Consider the following 26013-nt stretch of genomic DNA (forward strand, 5'->3'; position numbering starts at 1 on the left):
AGGATCGCAGCCCGAGGCCGCGCCCGTCATCCCGACCACGCGGGAGGCTGAGACCCGAGGTTCGCAGCTCGCTGCCGGCCAGGCAGGCGGGGCTGTCGGCGAGGCTCAGGCGGTGAGCGGCGGCCCGGGGGGAGCTCAGGCCATGGCCCCCGTCCACGGCGCCGCAGCGGCGGAGGGGTGGGTGGACCGGAGCCTGCCTGCGGGGGGCCCGAGCCCGCTCTGACCCGGCCCGCTCGCCCGCGGACGCGGCCCACCCGGCTCTCCCAGCTCGGGGACCCCGGGCCCGGGGACCCCGCCGTCCGCGGCTCCGGGGTGGCGGCTGCGCCGGGAGGGGGGCGCGGCGGGAACCCGGCCGGAGCGGGAGGGCCGAGGCGCGGGGGGACGGGGCGGCGCCGTCGGTGCCCGCGGTGCCAGCCGGAGCGGCGCGCGGCGAGGCCGGGACGCGCCCCGCCCCATCGCCCCATCGCCCCGCCCCGCCGCCCTCCGCCCCGCCGCGCCCCTTTTCCGTCGGAGGGCAGGCGGTGAGAGGCACCACCCCTTTAAGCCGCGCGCCCCGGAAGTGGTCATGTGGCGGCGCCCAGGCCGGAAGTGGACGCGGCCGGCAGCGGCGGGCGGCGCGGCGGGAGGCGGCTCGGGAGCCGTCTGGGGGCCTCCGGCGCGGCTGCGGCGCGGGCTCGGCGGGCCCGGCGCGGCCTCGGCTGCCCATGGGGCGCGGGGGGCCGGGCCGGTGACGCCGGGTGCCCATGGACGCCCCTGAGGAGTCGCCGCCGCCGCCGCCGGTGATCTACACCATGGAGAACAAGCCCATCGTCACCTGTGAGTGCCGGCGCCGCGGCGGGAGGGGGCGCGTCCGGGCTCCTCCGCGGGCCCCGGGCCCCGGACCCCGGGCCCGGCCCCGCGCCCGCCTCGCCGCGCGCCTCCGCGGAGGGGAGGCCGACGGGCGGCTGCGCCGGGGCCTCCGCCCTCCACCCCCCCGCGACCTCTGACCTTGCCGGGACGACCTCCGACCCCGAGCCGCCCCCTCCGCCCGGCGCGGCGCGGCCTCGCCGGCCCCGCCCCGCGCCGCCCCGCGCCGCGGAGCTGCTGCCCGGGCCCGGCTCCCAGGGGCGCTCGGCCGGGCCGGCGACCGCGCCGCGTTTCCCCGCGTTTAACGCACACACAGAAGGATCCCTCCTGCGCTCTCCCAAGGGCAGTCACGTTGGAATTCTTTACAAGTGCGGAGCGCGGAGGGGCAGGAAGCCCCTTCTCCTGCGGGCGCCCCGACGGCGGCGGGGACCCCAGCCAGGTCCCCAGGGCTGCTGCTCTTCCTCCCAGCCGCCCTCGTCCCTCATCAGCTCCCTCTTGTCGTTCTCTGGGTTGGGCTGTCACAGAGAAGCGGACCCAGATTGTGTGTGCATGTGTGTGTGTAATGTGATTTGAACCCAGGGCCTCAAACTCTTCTTGGTTTTTTTTTTTTTTTTGCTAGTACTCATCACTTGAACCGCACCGCCTGCCTGGGCTGGCTCTGAGCCATGATTCTCAGATCTCAGCCTACTGAGTAGCTGGAATTATACGTGTGAGCTGCTGATGCCAGGCTCCACCATCACATTAGTCAGTGAAAGTCGGGCCAGTCTGTACCTGCTGTTGGTGGAGTGGACGGGTATGGCAGAAGCTCAGTTCATGCTTGGATGCGATGCCTTCTACATTCTGTGGAATTTTCTCCAGAAGTGCTGTGCATAGAATTTTAATGCTGGGTGAATGTCCACTACTTGCAGAGTACCCACGTAGCTGGTTGTATTTTCCCCTTAGCTTAGGAATAGTGTGCACAGGCATTTACCCTTTCTGAGGGTGAATCTCCCAAGCTGTTTTGGATTCTGCTGGTACTCTGGTGTGAGAGACATTGAATGTTTATTTCGTTGGTGTGTACATGACAGCTGCAGAATGCCATGTCCCTTCCTGGGACCTGTTAGAGACAGTGGTACTGGTGGGAGGTTTGCTCTTGCTTTGTACCCGAGGTGGCCGAATGAGAAATTGTACAAATAGTGTCACCATCTTGAAAGATTCAACCTTGCATTCCATGGAGTCTGAGAAAAGAAAGTACCTGCAGTTGCAAGTGCAAAAGGGACCTATTTAAAAGGAAAGTTTGTGTATATATATGTGTGTTTAATGTTTGGAATTCCTGACTTCATAGTTCATGCCTGAGATTACATTTTTTTGTGACTCTGAGGCTAGAGCTCTGGTAAACACCTGTCCTGGTTTTGCTTCATTCTGTTTTTCTTTTTCTTTTTTGGGGGGGTGGGGGGGTGGGTCATGGGGCTTGAACTTGGCCTGGGTGCTGTCCCTGAGCTCTTCAACTCAAGGCTACCGCCCTACCCTTGAGCCAAGCCCCACTTCTCGTTTTTTTTTCTAGAGGTTAATTGGAGATAAGAATCTCAGATCCTTTTGTGCCCTGGCTGGCTTTGAATCTTGATCCTCGATCTGAGCCTCCTGAGTATCGAGGCTTACAGGCGTGAGCCACCATGTCTGGCTTCGTGTCCTTTCAACTGCATCTGCTTTGAAGGAGAAGACAGTGTGAGCAGTGCAAATAGTAGGAAAACGGTTGGGAAAGTTCCCAGGGCTCCCCTGGCCCATCTTCCACATGATGCAGCACTTTCTTGTTGTTGTTGTTGTTGTTTGTTACTTCTAGCGCTTGAATCCTGAGCTTATTTATTTGCTCACCACTAGCGTTCTGCCACTTTGAGCCACAGCCCCACTTCCAGTTTTTTGACCGTTCATTGGAGATAAGAGTCTCTTGTTCCTGCCTTGGCTGGCTTCAAAATTTGATTCTCAGATCTCTACCTCCTCAGTAGCTAGGATTGCAGAAGTGAGCCACCAGTGCTTGGCTGTATAGCATTTCATTAAAAAAACATGTTTTCTAGCCGATGCGGTGGCTCATGTCTGTAATCCCAGCTCCTCAGAAGGGTGAGATCTGAGGATCTCGGTTCAAAGCCAGCCCGGGCACTAAAGACTGAGACTCTTACCTTCAGTTATCCATCAGAGAACAGGAAGTGGTGCTGTGGCTCCAGGGGTAGGGTGCTAGCCTTGAGCTGAAGAGCTCAGGGACAGTGCTCAGGCCCAGGAGTCCAAGCCCCACCAGGACCAAAAAAAAAGTTTTCCATTCTATTTGTAACATTGTTTCTTTGACCCCCTTGCGAACTATCCAGTTGCTAAACTCCTACTAAGGGCTATGTTCCTTTAAAATGGAAACAGTTTGTCACTGGTTTCAATGGAAAGTGGTTGTCACCAGTTCTTCCCATAGAATCAGAACATTGGCTTTCTTGGAATGGAATTGTGTTTCAGCCTTTTTAAAGAAATACATGGATGGAAACTGGTTTCCATAAATTTAGGAACATGATACCAACAGGTACATGTATATAACAACATGTACTGCTACGTGACATGAATGAAGTTCCCAGAATCAAAGCAAATATAATAGATTGCTACTGGAAAGTCTTGCTAAATTATTTTATTTATTTATTTATTGCCAGTCCTGGGCTTGGGCTCAGACTGAGCACTGTCCTTGGGTTTTCTCAAGGCTAGGGCACTTCCACTTGAGTCACAGCACCATTTCTGGCTTTTTTTTTCTATGTATGTAGTACCAAGGAATGGAATCCTGGTCTTCAGGCATGCTAGGCAAGCACTCAACCACTAGGCCAAACTCCTGGCCCATTGCTAAATTATTTTAATGTGTCTACATTATTTAGAAGTTTTAACAGTTTAGGTCAGAATGGGAAGACCTAGCGGGCTTCCTGAATTCCTGGTGGGCTCTGGTGAAATGAAACGACCTCAGCAGGCTCTGCTTAAGCCAAAATGGTCAGAGCTGTGAGCCTGGAGACTCAGTGCCCAGGCCTCTGCTGAGCAGTTGGTGAAATTGTTCTGGGGGAGATGGGGAAGGGTCACCTAATCAGAGCAATTTAGATGCCTTTACCTATCATTTAATCATGAAACTGAAAACAATTCTGGCATACCTGTTCATTCTGCAGGTATACTTTAGCTTAGAACCTCCCCATCTTCAACCACAGAGTCATTTCTTGGTCACAGAGTTAGGTTTGTATTAGGACAGGCATGTTCCTTCTCCTAGGGCCAGTTCAGCAGAGAAAGTCATTGTCATTCCACCCCGTGTGTACTGTGCAGATAGCAATTGTCAGTGTGAGTTCTGTCTGATCCGATGATGGCTTCACTAGTGACTTTTTATTTGCTTGTTTTGGGGTCTAGGCTTTGAATGGGTGAACAGGAGGTAGAAAAGAGCAGATCTGTAAAGCTTTGTACTGGGCTGGAGTTGGGGGTTTTCCCCTGAAGGTAAAAGCTTTTAAAACTTGCGTGCTTTCAGGCTGGGAGTTTGGCCTAGTGGTAGAGTGCTTTCCTAGCATGCATGAAGACTTGGGTTCGATTCCTTGGTACCCCACATACGTAGCAAAAAGCCGGAAGTGGTGCTGAGGCTCAAGTGGTAGAGTGCTAGCCTTGAGAAAGTCCAAGCTCAAGCCCAGGACTGGCAGAAAAACAAAACAACAACAAAAAACTTGCGTGCTTTGATTATCTACCAAATCTGAAAATAGGATACTTGGGATTTAGGTAGATAGTTTGCTTTTATTACCAGCAACGTAGCTTTAAGTGTGACTGTGTGTGTAAAAGTAGTAAACCGAAGTGCACAGTCTGGTTCCTCTTGAATTCTCAAGCCGCCTCCTGCAGAGCCCGGCTTGCTGCAGAGCAGGAAGTAAGGGAGGCATCATGGTTTGTGTTCTTGTAGCTCTACAGGTCTGTCATGTCTGCCTGAGCTGGTCATCCATAGTCTGTGTCAGCTCACAGGTCCTCAGCTGTGACACAGGTTGGTGTGGAGTTAAAAGAGTGTGTCCAAAAGAAATTGGCTTCTAAGGAGAGATCCTTCACTTTTCCTTGTTCATGGTGCCTCTAATCTCAGTGAATTTTCAGAGTACCACTAGGCTAAAAGGAATACCTAATAATTCCTTTTACTACGTAGTTTAAGTCCCATTGACTTATCAAGTCTTTTGGCTTGATATTTGGGAGCTTCTTTGCCTGCAGACAGTATCTTCACATGAGTAGCAGGATTTCATCTTCATATAGGGCCTTAGAAGGAGCTCTGTCCTAATCTCCCAGGGTCACCCAGCTCCGTGCCCCCCATACATGTGGGAGAGTGGGAAGCCCACTAGTTCTTTTTCTCCTCTGTCCCTCTGCTTGCTAATCTGGTTACATTGTGCCTGTATCTGCTCACAGTGTGTCCTCTGTTCACAGTGTGTCTTTTTTTTTCTTTCCTTTTTTCTTTTTCTTTTCTTCTTTTTTGTGGGTCATGGAGCTTGAACTTGACCTGGGCGCCGTCTCTGAGCTCTTCAGCTCAAGCCTACCCTTGAGCCAAGCCCCACGCCCCGTTTTCTAGAGATTAATTGGAGATAAGAGTCTCAGGTCTTTTTGTGCCTGGGCTGGCTTTGCACCTTGATCCTCAGATCTTTTCTTGAGTAGCTAGGAGCCACCACACCAGGCTCTCACTGTGTCTTTTTTTTTTTTTTTTTTTTTTTTTTTTTGCCATTCCATAGGCTTGAATTCAGGGCCGAGGCATTGTCCTTGGGCTTTCTCAAGGTTAGTATTCTACCACTTGAGCCACAGTACCAGTTCCAGCTTTTCTGTGTATGTGGTACCAAGGCGTCAAATCCAGGGCTTCATGCACGCTAGGTGAGCACTCTACCACTAGGCCCCACTCCAGGCCCCACAGGGTGTCTTACCAATCTACTCATAGTACTTTGGCTTTGGAGAAGCTTTGTTGGTAAATGACAGGTGGATGACCTTGTAATGAATTGCTCGTGATAGTTTTTTCCCCCTCTCTGGCCTGACCTTCATGTTTTCAGTAAGTATTCCATTGCTCATCTTTGAAGCTTATTATCCAGCCACCTTTCCCTCCTACATTTCCACCCCGCAACCCCTTTGTCCTTGGCACTATGTTGTGGTAGCCTTTCAGCAGGTTGTGACCAAAGGAGTCACAGCATGCCAGTCCTCAGTTTGGGCCTTCCAGTGGCCACCTCCTTCTCAGAATGACCATCAAGGCTGGGTATCCATCCTCAGCATCACACAAAACCAGAATAAAACCAAAACAAAAAAGAACTTCAGAGACCTTCCATGATATCCATCCCCCGTCCCAGCACTGGACTCCTCTGCCTGGAGTCTGCATCACCTTTGGCCTCTGTCCCTAGGCTTCCCTGCCCTGGTTTTCTCCTGACGTTCCCTGCCTGCTTTCTGGTACCTGATCCAGACCCCACAGCAGCTCTATCTGGGATGCTCAGGCTTCCTTCCTACACTCACTCTTGGCTCAGTCCCCTTGACATGAATTTTTGTTTCGTTTTTTGTTCAGTGTCTTCACACTTAATTTGGGTTAGGATAGAAGGTCATAATTGCAGGATGTTATTCTGTGTCCACTGCAGTGTTTCGGGCACCCAGAACAGTGCTTGGCGCCTAGTGGGTGCTGAGTGTTGGTGGAGTAAGCATTTCTCCTAAGAGGAGCTGTGTGTGTTGCACAGGGCTTCTTCTCACAGTGCCTTCTCCACAAGGTGGAGAACGGCTTGGATAGTTCGAATCTGAAACTCCAACTTGTTTTCAGGTAATTTGAACGTCAGCTCCCCCCTCCTGCCACTCCCACTTGGTTGTGGGGCTTGAACTCTGGGCCTGGGCTCTGCCCTGAGCTCTTCAGCACATAGTTAGTGCTCTACCACTTTGAGCCACAGCACCACTTCCAACACTCAGCTTTTTGGCACATTTGTGTACTTTCCATTTGTACTTTTTGAACCGAGGAACACATGCCAGTCCAGTGAAGAAACAAGCGGCTGCTGTGCTGGAGACTGTCTGAAAGGTCTGCAGTTTTTCTTTTCTTTTCTGTTGGTCATGGGGCTTGAACTCAGGACCTGGGCACTGTCCCTGAGCCTTTTTGCTCAAGGCTAGCACTCTCTTGTTAGGTCCACCTGGCAGAAATGACTTCTTCCCTTGGCTTTCTCCCCCTGCACCCTGGATCACATCCACTTCCGCTGTGATATCCCTCTATATAATCTGTCACTTCCTGCCATGAGCTCTTTTGCTATCCTAACTCCATCTTGGGTGGCAGGAGTCTGCTCTTTCCTCACACAATAAATCCTCTTCTGAACTGAGTGGCGTTTCCTTTCAGCAGACCTTACATTTGGTGCCTGACTCAGATGGGGGTGAGGGTCAGGAGTCGCTGGATCCCCTCTGTTTCTGAGGGTCAATCTGCCTTCTGCCCCCCTCCTTTGAACCAGACCTCTGCCTTTCCCATTGCTTGCCGGTGCATTCGCTACAATGTTGCCTGTGCAGGCCTCTTTTCTGTCTCTTTAACCCACCCCCGCCTGGACTCTCTCCCTGTGTCTAGTTTAAGACCTGGTACCCCCCAATCTGTTCTGGTGAGATGGGATTCCACTCAACATCCTTATTGACTCTGTCCAACAGATCTCCTCACTAACTCCACCCCCTGTCTTTCTCACTCACTCTGCCCCATGTTCAGTGACTCTACCCCTGATGTCCTCATTGAATCCACCCCCAGTTACCACTGACTCCACCCCCTTCCTGATGTCCTCATCTACTGGGCCCCCCCCCATGTCCTCACTAGCTTTTCCCCTACCTCCTCACTGACCATCCCCCCATCCTCACAGACTTCACTTCCTCTTAGTGTTTCTTATTACAATGGGGTCTCATCAGTCTCACCCAAGCCGGGACACCCCCTTGGGATAGCTTTTACGCTCTTTAGCTGTTCTACTACTCAGAGACTCCATAAAGCCACAACGGCTCATCTTTTATTGTAATCGTGGCTGGCTAAAGTACAGGCTAGACAATGGGTCTCCATGGCCCCCAAACGGGACTTTGGATTATAATGTTCTGAGGAATTTAGACAGTTTCTGCCGACGCAATGGTCAATGGCAAGAGGTTCTATATGTTCAGGCATTCTTTGCTCTCCACGCTTGCCCTTCTCTCTACCAATCTTACTCACCTTTCTCCAGCCTCTTGGCACAGGGGCAGCCTGTCCCTGCCAAATCACCTAAGAGCCTGGACCCTCTTCCTAAGCCTAAAGTGCCTGATCCCCTGCTCAGCACTGAAGACTGCTTCTCCTCCCCAAGCTGAACCTTTCCTTCCTTCTCCTCCCCCTTCATCTCCTTTTTCCTCATCTCCCAAAGCTCACATCCAATCCTGCACTGGTGCCTCACAGCCTCCTGTAGCCCCCTTATTGCCTCTGCAAGAGTTGGCAGGGGCGGATGGAGTTTTTTGTGCACAGGCCCCCTTTTCAATGAGCCATTTTTCCCAGACTGAGAAGCAACTGGGATCTTATTCCCAAGACCCTAATAATAATACCAAAGAGTTTAAATACCTTGTTCAGACTTATGACCTCACCTGGCATGACTTATATACAGCCCTGCCCTCCACGCTTACCTCTGAAGAAAAGGAAAGGGTTTGGGTTGCAGCCCAGGCACATGCTGATGAAACCCACCGCCTAGACAATACTTTCCCAGGAGGGGCAACAGCTGTGCCCAGGGAAGAGCCCAAATGGGATTATGAAAATAATGCTCCTGGAAGGGTTAGCAGAAATGGGATGGTAACCTGCCTGGTAGCTGGCCTCCAGAAGGCAGCCCACCATGCAGTCAGCTATGAAAAACTAAAGGAGGTTACCCAGAGACCCACTGAAAACCCGGCCGAATTTCTTGATAGCCTTACAGTGATACTCCAGCGTTATACTAAGCTGGACCTGGAGTCAAAAGAAGGTATAGTGGTCCTTAGTACCCATTTCATTTCCCAATCAGCTCCTGATATTAAAAAAACAAAAAGAAAGGTTGAAAAGGCTGAGGAAGGCCTTCAAATCCCCCAAGGAGATCTGGTGAGCACGGCCTTTAAGGTTTTTAACAACCGGGAGGAGCAGAAAAAGGCTGATAAGGCTGCCCGTAACAGGAAAAATTGCCAGCTCCTGGCTGCTGCTCTTTGGGCTTCTCAAAGAAGAAGCACCCAACACACACCACCCAGACCATGCTTTAAGTGTGGCAAGGAAGGCCACTGGGCAAGAGCTTGCCCTCCTCTACAACCACCATCTGGACCCTGCCAAGGTGTGGACAGCCGGGACACTGGGGAGTCGACTGTCCCTCCTCGTCTCTACAAGGTGGGCCAGTCCCCCCCACCCCCCACACATGGTGAGGAGCCCAACTTATCCAGGATAACTCAGCTTGGCAATGGAAGTCTGAAGCTGCCCAGGGCCGCTGGATCCCACAAGCCTCACCATGGAGGAGCCCAGGGTTTGTCTCCAGGTTGCAGGCAAGCTACTTGTATCCTTTCTTTTGGATATGGGAGCCAGTTATGCGTTGTTACCTGAGTGTTCCAGCCTGTCTTTTCCCTCCCAGAGCTCAGTGGTGGGTGTAGATGGCCTTCTTACTAGCTCTTTAGAATAGATAACTTTCCTTTTCTACATTCCTTTCTAATCTGACCCCGTTGTCCCATATCTAAGGCTCCCTCAACTCCTTAAAGCCCTTTTCCTTCTCCCCCAGTTTTGCCTGAGGATCAAGTCTTTTTCAAGACCCTTCATCAGTCTGGTTTATATCCTCCACAGTGGTTTATTCTGTCCCTGGTCTTGCCCCTTCTATGATGGCACCTGCCTCTTAAGATCCTGGAACTGTTACTACTCCTTCTGGACGGACAGCATCCCCACCTTCTACCCTCAATGTCGGTGCCCCTTTACAACTATCAGAAGGCAGGAATGTTAGGTCTGCCTGGAAGGAATGGCTTCTTCCCTTGGCTCTCTCCCCCTGCACCCTGGCTCATCACATCCACTTCCGCTGTGGCTATACCCCTCCTCCTATATCATCTCTCACTTCCCGCCATGAGCTCTCTTGCTCGCCGACTCCATCTTGGGTGGCAGGAGTCTACTCTTTCCTCATACAATAAGCCCTCTTCTCCTGAACTGCGTGGCGTTTCCCTTTGGCAGACCTTACATCTACTACTCAAGCCACAGTTCCACTTCTGGGTAGAGCTTTTTTGGTACTTAATTGGAGGTAAAAGTCTCACGGACTTTCCTGCTCTGGCTGGATCTCACTTGACCAAGTATTTAGGATTACAGGCATGAGTATCTGATTGGGCTTATTTTAAAATATAGGGTCTAAAAAAAATAATAAAATATAGGGTCTCAGTAATGTTTTTACCTGTGCTGGCCTCAAACTGCAGGTCTCCTTTTTTTTTTTTTGCCAGTCCTGGGCTTGAGCTCAGGGCCTGAGCACTGTCCTTGGACTTTCTCAAGGCTAGAGCTCTACCACTTGAGCCTCAGCACCACTTCCGGCTTTTTTCTATGTATGTGGTACCGAGGAATCGAACCCCGGTCTTCATGCATGCTTGGCAAGCACTCTACCACTAAGCCAAACTCCCGACCTCATTCATTAACTTTTTTTTTTTTTGCATTTTTTTAAATTGTAATTAGTAAAAGGGTTACATGATATTTGCCAGATAGAAGGTGCATTAATTCACATATATTGATACCCTTTCACATGTCTTCCCTTCCCCCCCACACCCCCACCCGTCTTGGTTTTCCCCCCTTCCCTATCAAATTTCAAATAACCAAATACAAATAAACTCAATATATCATAACAAAGTGAGATACTATAACAATATGAGATAACCAAGGGATAGCAAAGGAGATGAGAGACAACATAGTACATTAAGGACAACATCATTCATTGACTTTTAAACTTACTTTTACTGTTCTTAGGATGGAACCTAGGACCTCGCCTTGGTTGATGTACAAGAGCTCTGCCACTTGCCTCTGCCTGTTATCTGACAAAGCCCAAAATATGTCTAAAAGATCAATGAAATAAATAGCACTAGTGGAAAAAAGCACATTGTCATTTTCTATTTTAAACCATTTGCATTGGTTTTCTAGGGCTTCCCTGACAAAACCACAAGTTCAACGGCTGCAAACAACAGAAAATGGGGCTGTGTGTGGTGTCATATATTTGTAATTCCAGCCACTCAGGAGCTGGAGATAGAAGGACTGAGGATCAAGGGCAGCTTGGGAGTTACTGAGATAAAATCTCAAGTTAGGGGGCTGGGAGTGTGGCCTAGTGGTAGCCTAGTGGTAGAGTGCTTACCTAGCATGCATGAAGACCAGGGTTCAATTCCTCGGTACCACATACATAGAAAAAAGCTGAAAGTGGTGCTGTGGCTCAAGTGGTAGAGCTCTAGCCTCAAGAAAGCCCAAGGACAGTGCTAGATCTAGATCAGAAGGTGGAAGTGTAGAGGGTTGGAGGCCAAGGCTGGCTGTAGCCAGAATGTCTGTGTTCTGAAAACAGACTCAATAGAAAAGGGCTGGAGTATGACCTGAGCCGTGGAGGGCTTGCCTGCCCAGGGCCTGAGTTTAAGCACATGTGCCACCAAGAAAGCAGACAAGGAAAGATTGTTTTCTCTTGGGTCTAAAGGCGGAAGTCTGAAGTCATGCTGCCAGCAGAGCCATGCCCTTTCCCTCCCTCCTTTCCTCTGGTGGCCCCGCACTCCTGTCTCCATCTCACTTCTCATGTCTATCTTCTTGCACTGTCTTCTTGCACTTCTGAAGACACTTGTCATTGGATTTAGGGTACCTGAACAAGCTCGGTGAGATCCTGAGCTTATTTTATGAAGACCCTTCTGTGAATGAGGTCTCATTCATCCTTCCTAGTTCTGTGTTCTCCCCATTTAGAGGCTCGCCTTGCTGCTTGCTGGGATTCTGGGCCCACTGGGCTTCTGGGGCGACTGCCTTCAGCTTGGAAGTAGTCCTCTTCTCTCTGTCTTCTTCGCAGCCCTGATGGCTCCCGTGCTTATGCTTTCACTCATTAGGGATGCGGCAGTCTGGATTATTATGCTCAGCCTCATTTTAACTTCATCTCATCAACTTCAGACTCTCTTCAAATACAGTTAGGTTAGGTTCTAAGGTCTGTGAAGATTTGTTGGGGGACTCTACTGGGTCTATACTGGGAACTGAGGCAGGTGGCTCCCTCAGTATATCAGATGAGCCCATTGGCAGATTTATTGTTTGACCTATAAACTATTAGATTAGGTCACAGGTGAAAGGTTAGTCATGACAGAATATAAGAATTGCTCCTAGGGGCCGGGAGTTTGGCCTAGTGGTTAAAGTGCTTGCCTAGCATGCATGAAGACCCAGGTTCGATTCCTTGGTACCACATACATAGAAAAAAGCCGGAAGTGGTGCTGAGGCTCAAGTGGTAGAGCTCTAGCCTTGAGAAAGTCCAAGGACAGTGCTCAGGCCCTGAGCTCAAGCCCAGGACTGGCAAAAAAAAAAAAAAAAATTGCTCCTAGAAGTGGAGCGGTGGCTCAAGGAGTTGATGGTAGCCTCAGCTGAAGAGCTTGGGGACAGTGCCCAGGCCCAGAGTTTAAGCCCTACAACTGACCCTCCCTCTCCCCCCCAAAAAAAGAATTGCCCCTTTGTGTGTGCGTGCATGTGTGTCAGCCCGGGGCGTGAACTCGGGACCGGTGCATGCTCTGCCTTCGCTTTCTCTCGAGGATGGCTCTACCACTCGAGCTGCACCCGCATTTCCAACTTTTTGTTGGTTAATTGGAGATAAGAGTTTCACAGACTTTCCTACCTGGACTGGCTTTGAACTGTGATCCTCCTATCTCAGCCCCCGTACCCACCAGCATCCAGCTAAGGTTACTACTTTTATTCTGTCTAGGCAGGCTACATCACCAGCCCTGAAGATTTTCTTTATTGATTCTAAGCTGACTACCAAGTAAATGAACATAAGACATTTTTATCTTAACTGTTTTTTTTTTCTTTCTGCTAGTCCTGGGGCTGGAATTCAGTGCCTGGGCACTGTCTTTGGACACTTCCAGCCTTTTCTGAGTATGTGGTACTGATGCATCGAACCCAGGGCTTCATGTATGCTAGATGGGGACTCTGTCAATAGGCTATGTTCCTAGCCCCTTAACAAAAATGTCGTAACAGTGCCAGTGGCTCAGCATGTAAGGATTGCAGTTCAAAGCCAGCCTTGGCATGAAAGTCTGTGAGACTCTTATCTCCAATTAACCACTAGAATACTGGAAGTGGTGCTGTGGCTCAAGTGGTAGAGCACTAGCCTTGAGCTGAAGAGCTCAGGGACAGTGCCCAGGCCTAGAGTTCAAGTCCCAGGGCCCCCTCCCCCCCAAAAATGTAGTAATAGCAGTTTAAACTGCTGTCAGGCCTTGTTTAGGGTTGCCTGTGGGCCCTGGCCCTGTTGGTTTGCTGCTCTTAGACACCCCCCCCCCAACCTTCTTCCTGCACCACAAGAAGATCAGGGATTTCTGAACTTGGGCAACTGCTTAGAGGTGGGGCTAGGCTGGGCAGGCAGTCAAGATCCCAGAGCCATCCTAACCACCACTTCCCAAATGCCTAGAGAGATCATTTCTCTTCCTGGTGGTTCAATATTGCTGCAAAATTTTGGGAGTGTTTTGGATTTTTTTCCCTGTTCAAAATAGCAAAATAAGCAATGGTTTACATCAATTCCCAGTGACTCCTTGAAGATCAATATAAGGGCAATTAGGAAAATGGTTTTCCTAAAGAGAACCTCTGAGTATAACAATTTTAGTCATCTGTATTAAAAGGCTCTTTTTTTAGTTTAAGTATAATATGGTTATGTCATTTCAAGAGAGCTGGATGTACTTTTCGGTTAAAGTTATGTCAGTGAGAAGTGTGGCATGCGGTTTGATAGGCAGAGCGCCAGGTCTACCCGCGCTCTCACCTTGTTAAACTCGCCTGCTTACTCTGCAGAGGTTTCCTCTCTGGTGTGAGTTGGGGGTATCCTGTTTTACTTGTTGAGGGTCTGGGGAGGACCAGATAAGGGGGTCTGTGTCATTATCCCTAGGGTGCATACCAGCTTGGCTGGCACTGGTGAACTTTATGTTGGGGAGAATTGTGTTCATGGCTCTGCATTTCATTTCTGTTGTAGGAAGACAGGCCAGAGCATAGGAGGCCAGGACCTAGATGGCCTCTTCCCAGTGGAAAGCTGTTGCCACCTTGTGGAGAGGTTGTGCCTTCAGTCACACACTAGGGGCTAGGTTTTCTTGCACTATCCTTTCTTTTCCCCCTCTAGATTGAGGCTGGTTCTGGGGCTTGAACTCAGGGTCTGGACTAATAATGCACTACCACTCTGCAGCCACAGCTCCAGTTCTAGCTTTTTGATAGTTAATTGGAGATAAGAGTTTCACGGACTGTCCTGCCTTGGCTGGCTTTGAACTGTGATCCTCAAGTCCTAATCTCCTTAGTAGCTAGGATTATAGGCATGAGCTACTTGCACCTGGCTGGAACTGTCATTTAAAGGCACAGCGGAGGCTTGCTTTGTGATGCCATTTTGATGAATAGTAAATTCCCTAAGACTGTTGATTAACTTTGTACATCGTGGAGCCAGTTGTACCTTTATTCCTTGCATAATGCTGGATTTCTCCTCACTCCTCTTGTAGGTGCTGGAGATCACAACTTATTTACCTCTATTTATCCGCCGCTTTCCCAGCAGCTTCCAAGGGAGCCGATGGAGTGGAGAAGGTAGGACGCCATGCTTATAGCTCCCTATCATTCCAGAGGTCTGCATAAGCAAGAGAGGTAGTGCAGATCAAATGACCTGGGCTTAGGCTGTACAGAACAGAGCAGTACAGACATCAGAAGCAGTGGCAAAGGAAAAAAAATAAACCCACAAAACCAAAAAACTAAGTAACAGGGTAAGGGGGGAACACTGAAATAGCGAGACAAGGGGCCAGGAGCGTAGCCTAGTGGTAGAGTGCTTGCCTAGCATGCATGAAGCCCTGAGTTCTATTCCTTGGTACCACATACACAGAAAAAGTCAGAAGTGGTGCTGTGGCTCAAGTGCAGAGTGCTAGCCTTGAGCAAGATGTGTCCAAGGACAGTGCCCAGGCCCTGAGTTCAGGTGTCAGGACTAGCAAAAAAAAAAAAAGAAAGAGCAAGACAAAGGGTGAAAGATGTGGTAGTGACACTCTCACTAGAAAATGAACTGAACAACTTGTGTGTGGTAGGTATCATGAGGGGAAAACCTGGGAGAAAACAGTGGAAGAGGTCACATTGCTCAAAAAGAAATGTGTGGAAGCCGGGCACTGGTGGCTCACACCTGCAATCCTTGCTACTCAGAAGGTCCAAAGCCAACAGGCAGGAAAGTCTGTGAGACTCTTATCTCCAGTTAACCACCAGAAAACCGGAAGTGGTGCTGTGGCCCAAGGGGTAGGGGGGTAATCTTGAGCTGAAGAGCTCAGGGACAGCGCCCAGGCCCAGAGTTCAAGCCCCATGACTGACAAAAAAGAAAAAAGAAATGCATTCATTACTGTAACCCTTCTGACATCACCTTTACAATAACAAATTAAAAAAAGAGGAGTGGCTCCTCATAATCCAAAAGCCTTGTTCTTTAAGGTGACTTTTTTTTTTTTAAACTTATTTTTTGTGGTGTTGGTGGTAGATGGAAGGCCTCAATGCACATTAGGCAAGTATTCTTCCTCCAAGCCTAGCTCCAGCCCTGGAAAGAGCCCCTCCCCTCCCCTCCCCTAAGATGTGATGCTGTTTATGGAGACCGTTTGGGTTTTGCCTTGTCAGTACATGTGGAAGGCTTTGTAGAGAGTGTGTCCAGCTCTTGTTGTCAGGCATGTCTACCCCCTAGTCTGGTTTCTGTGGTGTCTGGGGACGCCTTATCCGGGCTCCTCTAGTGAGTATCGTCTCCTACGGTTCGTGGTTACAGTGTTGTACACGGTCATCACTTGATGGTTGATAGTTGACTTGAGGAACATGGAACGTGTGAAAGATGCTCTTTGAGGAAAGTGCCTAATACCCAAAGAGGCCCCTAGCTATTCACTAATACCTGAAGAAGTGGACTAATCGGGAAAGGGTTTCAGATACGTGCGCATTAGCCAAGCGTTTGGAAAGAGAATAAATAAATTAAAAAACAGGAATGAAAGCTATGAGGAAGAAAAGAAAAATAAAGGAATTATTTTGACTTAATACGTGTATTCATGCTTCTGCCTTCCTAAAATTTTATCATGTGGGACCAGAGACCTAGCTGACATAATACATGAGGACAGGACTCTGGCCCATTTTTCTTTTTTCTTGTCTGTTATAGGGCTTGAACTCAGGTTTTGAGCTTTTTTGACCACTTTAAGCCATAGCGCCATTTCTGGTTTTCTGGTGGTTAATTGGAGATAAGAGTCTCATGGACTTTCCTGCCTGGACTGGCTTTGAACTTCAATCCTCAGTAGCCTCTTGAGTAGGTAGGATGGCAGGTGTGAGCCACCGATGCGTGGCTTGTGGCCCATTCTAAATGTTGTAATGAGAATACTCCTGGCTGGGTCTCAGACTCAGCTGGCTTCAGACCACAATCCTCTTACCTCTGCCACCTGAATAGCTGGTTTACAGTCATACAACCCCCTCACAGCTACCGTTTGTGTTTTAGCAGTGTGTCAGATAGCAACAGTGCAGTCTAGTCTCCTCTCCACTTTAGAGGAGCTGGGTCATGTGGTGTATAAGTCACTTATTTCTTAGCTAGAGGAAAAAAGAGAGGCTTGTAATACTATTTTAATAAGAAAAGCGTGTTGTTTTTCACCAAATAATTCTGCTTTCTGGATGGCAGATTATCTTCCGAGCATTAGAGCCCTCACAAGCTTAGATATCTTAAAGCTGCCCTGTTGACTTGTGGGCCCCTTGTTTCCTCTTCTAGAGTAGTGTCTGGGCTGGGTGAGCTTCAAGAACTGCAGTAGAAGTCTATGGCAGTCTTGGGAGGATCTGAACACTGGCACAAGCACATCAGCGTGTACGTGTTCCCGAGTGAAGTGAGAGGTTTTAATGAGAGGAAACCTTGACATCAAAGTGTGAGCTGTGTCCCAGATGATTCAAACAAGTATTTGGACAGTTATAATACATGGTCATTATTCTTTTATATGCTATAATATGCTCCCAGACTCATAGATATGATTAAAGTTTGAATTGTCACATCAACCCCGCCCCCTTTCTACTTTACATTGTTTAGTTGATTCCTCAGTGACTAAAAATCTTGTTTATAGGTCTTATGGCCGGGCTCCAAAGATGATTCATCTAGAATCGAACTTTGTTCAATTCAAGGAGGAGCTGCTGCCGAAAGAGGGAAACAAGGCTCTGCTCACATTCCCCTTCCTGCACATCTACTGGACGGAGTGCTGTGTAAGTATGCATGCGTGTGTGATGCTCACATACTCTGGTAGAAGCCACGTGGCTGGGTTTTCAGGTGACTGGGCCGTGCTCACTCTGCATTCTGTGTCTTCTGCCTCTGCCCTGTGAGTGTCCGCCATGCTCAGTGCACGATGCTCTTGGAGATTTCTGATCACCTCTTAGACTTGTGAGCCATCTCCCTGGGCCCTGGCGTCCAGGTTGATCAGGGTGAACTTGGTCCTCTTGTTGTCCTGACTCCTTTCTTATCCCAGCCCCTGCTAGCTGGGTCCTCGGCCCCTCTCCTGCTGAGCTATGTGCTTTGTCCCCTGTGCCTAGGCAAGAAGCACCAGGCCCGAGGATGGGCCTTGGAGCCTGATCTTGTGTTTTGTGTTGTGCATTCATGAACCTAGACACTTCATCTCTTGACTAATAAAAGATATTCAGCAATACACATGGCACACAAACCGCCCCCCGTGGGACATTTCAGCCGTCTGGAAGCCGCAGAGGTAGCTTTTGGGCTTTTAATGAGATAGGACGCTGGAGGCCGGCAGCTGGCTTCCTTTGCACTTCCTCGTGTACTGTTTTCTAGGTACAGGAGGGTAAAGACTGGCGTAGCGTACATAGAGATACCCAGGGAGCTTACTGAGGATGGCTGCCCAGTGGAGCCCCCACCAGAGCCACAGAGAAGACCAGGGTTTAGTATAAGCCATGGGAAAGGTCAGGGAAGGTCGTTCCCAGTGCAGGTCTGTGTCACGGCAGGATGGCCAGCCAGGCCTGCTGGGTAGGCACTTTTTGACTACCCTAATCTTTGAGTGAAATGTATAATTTACAGAAATGATTTTTAGATGGTGTTCCTTATTTAAGAAGGTCTTAGCTAACTAAAGACAATGGCTGTTTTTCACCTATGATTTTTTCCTCCCTTCTTCCCTCCCTCCCGTCTTTCCTTCCTTTCTTTTTTCTGCCAGTCCTGGGCTTGGGCTCATGGCCCGATACTGTCCTTGGGCTTTCTCAAGGCTAGAGCTCTACCACGTAAGCCACAGTACCACTTCAGTTTTTTTCCTGTAAGTAGGAACTGTGGTGTGGAGGGCTTAGAGGGCCCACTTTTCCTGTCTAAATGAAGAGAAATTGGCTCTTTTATTCAAGTGTGTCTTGGTTTTTCTTTTCTTTTCTTTTTTTGCCACTCCTGGGGCTTAAACTCAGGACCTGAGCACTGTCCTTGGGCTTTCTCAAGGCTAGCGCTCTACCCTTGAGCTATAGCACCACTTCCAGCTTTTTCTGTGTATGTGGTACCAGGGAATTGAACCCAGGGCTTTGTGCATGGTAGGCGAGTACTCTACCACTAGACCATGCTCCTGGCCCCTGTCTTAGTTCTTGATAGTATGTCTTTTTTTCCCCCCACTCAACCAGAAATGTCAACTCTAGTCCTGGACGCTGTGCTAAGCTCCATTTACTTATTTGTTTATTTAGTTTTGCTGGTCCTGGGGCTTGAATTTTGGGCCTGGGAGCTGTCCCTCAGCCTCTTTGTACTCAAAGCTAGTGCTCCACCACTTGAGCCACAGTGACACTTCAGCCCTTTCTCAGTGTATGTATGTTCTGCCAGGGGCAGGAAAGGAAGGAGGAACTGAGGCACTGAGGGAAACCATATATTGAACCCATTAGCTATTGTTTTGAAGCTAATTCTACATGTTTTTTGTTTTGTTTTTATCTTGTGCGACTTGAACTCTGAGCCAGGGCATTGTCCTTGAGCTCTTTAGCTCAAGACTACCACCCTACCCTTGAGCTCTAGGCCCACTTCCGGTTTTCTGGTGGTTAATTGGAGATAACAGGCTCACGGACTTTAGTGACCGGGCTGGCTTTGAACTGGGCTGGCTTTGAACTGTGATCCTCCTTCCTCCTGAGTAGCATAAAGGTCCCAGGTACTTAAAGGTTGAGATTGGAGGATTACTGTCTGGAAACAGCCCAAACAGACAAGATTGATAGACTTTTCAAATAACCAGCAGAGAATAGGGTTGGAGGAATACCATCTGAGTCTGAGCCTGTAGAAGGTCCTGAGTCTCAGAGCCAGTACTGGGGGAAGAATCTACAGCTAAGTGAGTACCTACTACTCACAGAGAGCTCAGGCTACAGGAGGTGGCCTGGGGTTCCTGTGGATATCTGAAACTTGAGGCTGGCAAGGGCCAGTGTGCCGATCCTGTGGTACTCAGGCACAGAGCCCTGACCAAGGCCCACCTTGCTTCACAGACATGTCACCTGGGTGACTTCTGCAGCTTCTTCCTCCTGGCTGCTCTGCCTTGACAGCCCTGAGTGCTGGTGTGGGTAGGGGGTGTTGCAATTGGCACTTACTGCTTTTACTTGTCTCCGAGAGACATCCAGCAAGACGGTGCCTGTGCCCTGAAGGGCATCCAGTCCCTTGTCTTCACAGTGACTTTTTTATTTTTAGGATACTGAAGTGTACAAAGCCACAGTAAAAGATGACCTCACCAAATGGCAGAATGTTCTGAAAGCCCATAGCTCCGTGGACTGGCTCATTGTGGTAGTTGAAAATGATGCCAAGAAGAAAAACAAAACCAACATCCTTCCTCGCACATCTATTGTGGACAAAATAAGAAATGACTTTTGTAATAAACAGAGTGACAGGTAAGTGTGTGTTACACCTTGCCCTCCTTTGGTGATGCCAGCCTCAGCATCCGGCAGTAGTTACCATGGCCTTAGAAGGCCTTGAATCTCCTGGTGTGCAGGCTGGGGACCTTAGCCACTGTCCCTCAGTGTGCAGCTGGAGGGGGAAGGCCACATGGGCTCTCCTGGAGCCTGGCAGAGAAGAGGTCTTGAAATCCTTGTGTAGAAATACTTTGCCTTTTCAACTCAAGGACGATGCATTTTCCCGTTTACCATGACACCGGTTAGAGTTCTTAAGATGCTGTGAAAGTGTTAGTTTCATCTCAGCCTCATGGGGCACCTTCTCTCTTCTTCTGCACCTTAGCTCCTCTCCTCTCCCGCACTGCTGGCCCTTGTTAGACTGCCAGGTTCTGACTCCCACATCACTGGTGGCTGGGCTGGCGGTGGATTTCCCTGGGCTCATGCTCAGCCTGGACCCTGGCAGGTGTAGCAGGGTCAGTGTGTGGCAGGACACTGGGTGGAGGACCGCAGTGCTGCAAAAGGGAGTCTACTGGGGCTCTGCAGTGCTCGGGCAGCTCCTCGGGTGGGAGTGGACTAGAGCATGCCCAGGTGCACGTGGAAGGAAGGAACAGCCAGCCAGCCAGCGCCCCGCTACTCCTTTATGACGTGTCCCTTTCAGGGGGCAGAGTCACCTGAGAAAAGCAGCAGATGTGTAGAGGGGCCCTGCCTAGGGGGGTGGGCATCTTTTTCACGTTTCACACCATACTGGACACATTGTGGTGCTCAAACTTGGTTTATACTGTACGGTTTGGATCAGATACCAGATGGAGGCAATGGTTTTTCCCCCAGAGGTTCTATGCTGGGGGGAGTTGTAGAATTTTACTCATAGAGAAGCAGAGGGAGGAGGTGACTAGTTACAGGTAGTAGATAGTGAGCAGCCGCCCCGCTTGGGGCTCAGGCCTGCTGCTGAGCCAGGAGTTGGGCCAAAGCTCAGACGAAGTGACTGTGGAGGCTTGCTTTAACTCAGCAAAAGAAATAACCTGTTTAGGATCGTATTAATGGAATGGTCGTGTGAGTTTGTCAAAAGGCCTAGTAATCAACAGATTAAACTTACATTTTGAGTTTTATTAATTTACAGAGCCATCTTTTGACAAACGATTTTATTGTTAACCTAAAAAGCAGTTTAGAGCTGCGCACTGGTGGCTCACGCCTAGGATCCTAGCTGCTCAGGAACTGAGATCTGAAGATTGCTGTTTGAAGCCAGCCTGAGCACGAAAGTCTGTGTGAGACTCTTATCTCCAGTTAATCACCAGAAAACCAGAAATGGTGCTGCAGCTTAAGGGATAGAGCTGTAGCCTTGATCTGAAGAGCTCAGGGACAGCATCCACTGAACACTGTCCTTGGACTTTCTCAAGGCTAGAGCTCTACCACTTGAGCCTGAGCACCACTTCCGGCTTTTTTCTATGTATGTGGCACCAAGGAATTGAACTTGAGTCATTGTGCATGCTAGGCAAGCACTCTACCACTAGGCCAAACTCTCGGCCTATATTGCCACTTTTTAAAACATACTTTCATTTTAAAAGGTTTTATTAACACTGATTTTTTTTTTTTGCTAGTTATGGGGCTTGAACTCATGGCCTGAGCACTGTCCTTGGACTTTTCTCTAGGCTAGAGCTCTACCACTAGAACTAGAGCATCACTTCCAGCTTTTTTCTATGTATGTGGTACCAAGGAATGGAACCCGGGTCTTCTTTTTTTTTTTTTTTTTTTGCCAGTCCTGGGCTTGAGCTCAGGGCCTGAGCACTGTCCTTGGACTTTCTCAAGGCTAGAGCTCTACCACTTGAGCCTCAGCACCACTTCTGGCTTTTTTCTATGTATGTGGTACTGAGGAATCGAACCCGGGTCTTCATGCATGCTAGGCAAGCACTTTAACCACTAGGCCAAACTCCCGGCCCCAGGAACCCGGGTCTTCTTGCATGCTAGGCAAGCACTCTACCAGTAGGCCAAACTCCCAGCTTCTTAACCCTGTTTTTTACATCATATTTCAAATGACATGTTTAACAAACAAATATTCAAGAAAGGGATCTCTGTATGCAATCACTGGCACATAGATTTTAGAACGTAATTAAAATCAGGCATAGATGCCTATCAGTCTATATAATGTAACATATCTATAGAGTATATATCCCATCATGGATTTTTTATGTCTATGTAGTTATATTTATATCTCCAAGACCACGTCGATAACCTTGGGTACCCAGATATTGAGTCCTCGCTCTTGTACTGTTTGGATCTAATATCCACATATCAAGGAGACCATGCGCTTTTTGTTCCTTTGGTTTTGACTTTCTCGCTCCATATGATTTGCTCTCGCTGTATCCACTTCCCAGTGAATGCCATTATTTTATCTTGTCTGTTGGCTATGTAGAATTCCATTGTATATATGTACCACATTTTTTGTATTCATCTGTAGTAGGGCATCTGAATTGTTTCCATCACCTGGCTATTGTGAATAGTGCAGAGATGAACATAGCTGAGCAGGTGTCCTTATTAGATCCTAGGTTGTGATGGTCAGGGTAGATGCCCAGGAGTGGTATGGCTGGGACGTAGGGAAGGTCTATATATTGCCACCTGTGTTATACAGTACAATTTTTAGTCTTTGAAAATATTGGAATGCATAGCTATCAAGTGGCTTACTGTATTTTAGAGCTTTGTAGTTATGTTTAATTTTTGATCATGTAACACATGTAGAATTAATTGTTAGTAGATGAGTGAAGAGAATAATTTTAGGCTTTTTTTCCTGTGTGTGTATTAAGGCAATAGCATCTATACTTGTTTTCTCTCAGGACATTGTAAACATTTTCTACAAATTATAAAGAATGTAAGTTTGTGTACTACTACAGTTTAGTATACATGGACAGTACTAATTATGTACCATCTTTGTGGGGTGGTCTGGTGGCTGCTTGCTGACTTTCCTGAGCACCCCTGAATAACCCTCCAGGCTTGCTGGGGTTTGCTGAACTAGTTCTGAACTGGTTCTTTTATTTTTAGAAAAGACGTACCTGCCCTAGAGGAAGTGGACCGGGCTAGTGAGGGAGGTGGGAGCCGCGGTGTCCGCCCCGGGGCTCACTAAGGGAATGCTCTCTGGGTGTTTGTTTTCATCTCCACTTGTGGTTAGTGTGGGGTAGGTGTGTGGACATCGGGACCAGTGCAGCTAGCTGTCACCCCTTAGGCTTGACCTCAGAGTCCCCAGCCCTTAGGCAGCGATTCTCACCGTCCCTGGGCCTCACGGTGGCTGCCCTGGTGTATTGGAGTATCATGTAGGAATAAAGACAAGGCAAAGTTAATTTCTACAAAAGGTGCCCCATCAGCCCAAATCTGACAAGCAAGCACACTGAGCAGGCCCCGCCCCTCTGCACACATTGGCTGGGTTCAGGTTCACAATCTGCAAAAGGTTAATGTCCTGCTTAATTAACAGAATGCAACTGAAATCCAAGGAGTTGCTCAGGAGCAGGATGGAGTGTGTGCCCGGCGCTGTTGCCCCTCTCCTTGTGGTGTGGAATGGCATGGTGGAAGAGCTGTTCTTGGGTGGCTAGATCCTACTGCTCCCCCCCCATGCTTACCATGGCAGCTGATTGAAGTACTTAGCAAGGGGCACTCAGACTCACCAATATTTTCAGATCACTTCCGAGTTCAGTTTTCTTCCTCTTTCTAAACCAGTATTAGCAGGACTGAAGACAGGTTCTGTTTCTGCCTTTTCTAGACCACTGGAACTTTGCTATGATACGTTAACTTTGGTACCTTTGCACAATATGACAGTCTCTTTGGGTCATTAAGTTGTGTCACACCTAGACATCAGTTTTCTTTGCTCTTCTCCTTCAGTTCAGTGATGGCAGAAGCTGGTGTACAGGCAGGGCTTCCTGGGGCCTCCGAGCAGGGAGGCATGTTGGCTCCAGGGTAAGGGGACATGACACTCTGCAGGCACAGGCGGATATAGTCTGCTGCCAGGGCGGGACTGTGGCCCTCCTCTGTCAGGTTGAGATAAGGCTTGAGTCCATCTGTCACTACAGCAACTGGCAGAGAGTGCTGGGTGCCAGGGAGTAATGGCAGGGGACCATGTGTGAGGGGTGGTTACTTCCACAGAGAGCCTGGGGCAGGTCTGAGCCCCTTCCTGGTATGTCCTCAGCCTTCCTGTCCTCTCTGTGCAGGCTCACTTCTCACTTTATACTCTCCACTGGCTGAAGAAGGAGGTGGGAGTTGCAGCCAAGAGCTGAAGGGCAGGGTGGTCTGCTGGGCAGGTGCCGTGCCCGGGTCCTCACAGAGAAGAGCTGAAGGGCAGGGTGGTCTGCTGGGCAGGTGCCGTGCCCGGGTCCTCACAGCCAAGAGCTGAAGGGCAGGGTGGTCTGCTGGGCAGGTGCCGTGCCCGGGTCCTCACAGCCAAGAGCTGAAGGGCAGGGTGGTCTGCTGGGCAGGTGCCGTGCCCGGGTCCTCACAGACAGTTACACATGTCTTTGCAGGTGTGTTGTGCTTTCTGATCCCTTGAAGGACTCTTCTCGAACTCAGGAATCCTGGAATGCCTTCCTGACCAAACTCAGGACATTGCTGCTTATGTCTTTTACCAAAAACCTTGGCAAGTTTGAGGATGACATGAGAACCTTGAGGGAGAAGAGGACAGAGCCAGGATGGAGTTTCTGTGAATACTTCATGGTCCAGGTACCGGACTTGTTAGAGGGACCAGACAGCTTCCCTTGCTCTTACCTTCCTGTCTGTCTGTCTGTCTATCTATCTATCTATCTATCTATGCTAGTCCTGAGACTTGAACTCTGGGCCCTGACCTCTTCAGCTCAAGGCTAGCACATTACCACTTGAGCCACAGTACCACTTCTGGCCTTTTCTGTTTATATAGTATTGAGGGATCAAACCCAGGGCTGCATGCATGCTTGGTGAGCACTCTACCACTAAACCACATTCCCAGCCCCTCCTTTCCCTTTTAATGAAACAGACTTTGGGACAACCATCACTTGTCTAGTTTTAAAAGGCAACAATACAGTAGCAAAGGGAAATTGCTGTTCCTCCCGGATTACAGGTGTTAACCACCGTGTCCAATTTCATAGCTCTGCTCTGTGGCCTGGCTTTCCATAAACAATTGTGTTAAGGTGGTTGGAGCTTTTTTTTTTTTTTTGCCAGTCCTGGGCTTGAGCTCAGGACCTGAGCACTGTCCTTGGACTTTCTCAAGGCTAGAGCTCTACCACTTGAGCCTCAGCACCACTTCCGGCTTTTTTCTATATATGTGGTACCGAGGAATCGAACCCGGGTCTTCATGCATGCTAGGCAAGCACTTTAACCACTAGGCCAAACTCCCGGCCCAGGTTGGAGCTTTTAAAATTATGGTTTACCATCAACTTTTTCTTCTAAGAAGATGATTGATTGATTGATTGATTGGTTGATTGCAAGTCCTGGGGCATGAACTCAGGGCCTTGGCACTATTCTTGAGCTTTCTCAAGGCTAGCGCTCTACTGTTTGAGCCACAGCACCACTTCCTGCTTTCGCTATGTATGTAGTACCAAGGAATTGAATTTGGAGCTTCGTGTGTACTAGGCCGCACTCTACCACTAGGCCCCTAAAAAGATTATTTGCTTATTTGTTTGTTTATTTGGTGGTGATCCTAAGGATTCAATTCAAGTTCTGGGTCCTGATCCTTAGATTTTTCTCTCAAGGTTCATATTCTGCCATTTGAACCATATAGTGCTACTTCTGGCTTTTTGCTGGATAATTGGAGATAGGAATCTCCTTGACTTTCTACCTAGGCTGGCTTTGAACTGTGATCCTTGGATCTCAGCCTGTTGGGTAGCTAGGATTATAGGTGTGAGCCACTAGCACAGGGTGGGGTGGAGTAGGGTGGGACATTATTTCTGTAAGTCATAATTAATGGCAATTCAAAATGAGTAAGGCAGGTGGTTTTGACACATCTGCCACGTGGATATAGCGTCACATTAGCCCAGTGGAAAGCTAGTCAGGGATGGACAGACATTGTGTGAGCTACTTCTTCCCCCCCGCCCCGTCCAGAGTGGTCTCTCAAGGGCCCAGTTCACAGGCTGCAGAATGAAGTTGCCAGGGTGGGAGAGGGGTGTTTCAGTTGAAAGCTGAGAAGGTCCTGGAAGTTGGTTGCCCAGTAGTGTAAATGCACTTGAAACTTCAGAGTT

At 49.2% G+C, this 26013-nt stretch overlaps 1 protein-coding gene across 1 annotated transcript in view; it reads left to right on the top strand.

Annotated features, from left to right (window-relative positions):
- The first annotated feature begins 611 nt into the window (after positions 1-611).
- The window catches only part of Trappc10 (trafficking protein particle complex subunit 10), a 56101-nt gene continuing 30699 nt past the window's right edge, over positions 612-26013 (top strand). The window contains exons 1-5 of the mRNA XM_090349981.1: positions 612-816; positions 14479-14560; positions 17071-17206; positions 19635-19831; positions 24328-24523. Of these exons, the coding sequence (XP_090206107.1) occupies positions 744-816; positions 14479-14560; positions 17071-17206; positions 19635-19831; positions 24328-24523 (684 nt within the window). The 5' untranslated portion in view covers positions 612-743. The remainder of the gene's footprint in view (positions 817-14478; positions 14561-17070; positions 17207-19634; positions 19832-24327; positions 24524-26013) is intronic.

The sequence above is a fragment of the Megascapheus bottae genome, chromosome 1 (assembly GCF_031878675.1).
Source record: "Megascapheus bottae isolate mThoBot1 chromosome 1, mThoBot2.hap1, whole genome shotgun sequence".
Taxonomy (NCBI): Eukaryota; Metazoa; Chordata; class Mammalia; order Rodentia; family Geomyidae; genus Megascapheus; species Megascapheus bottae.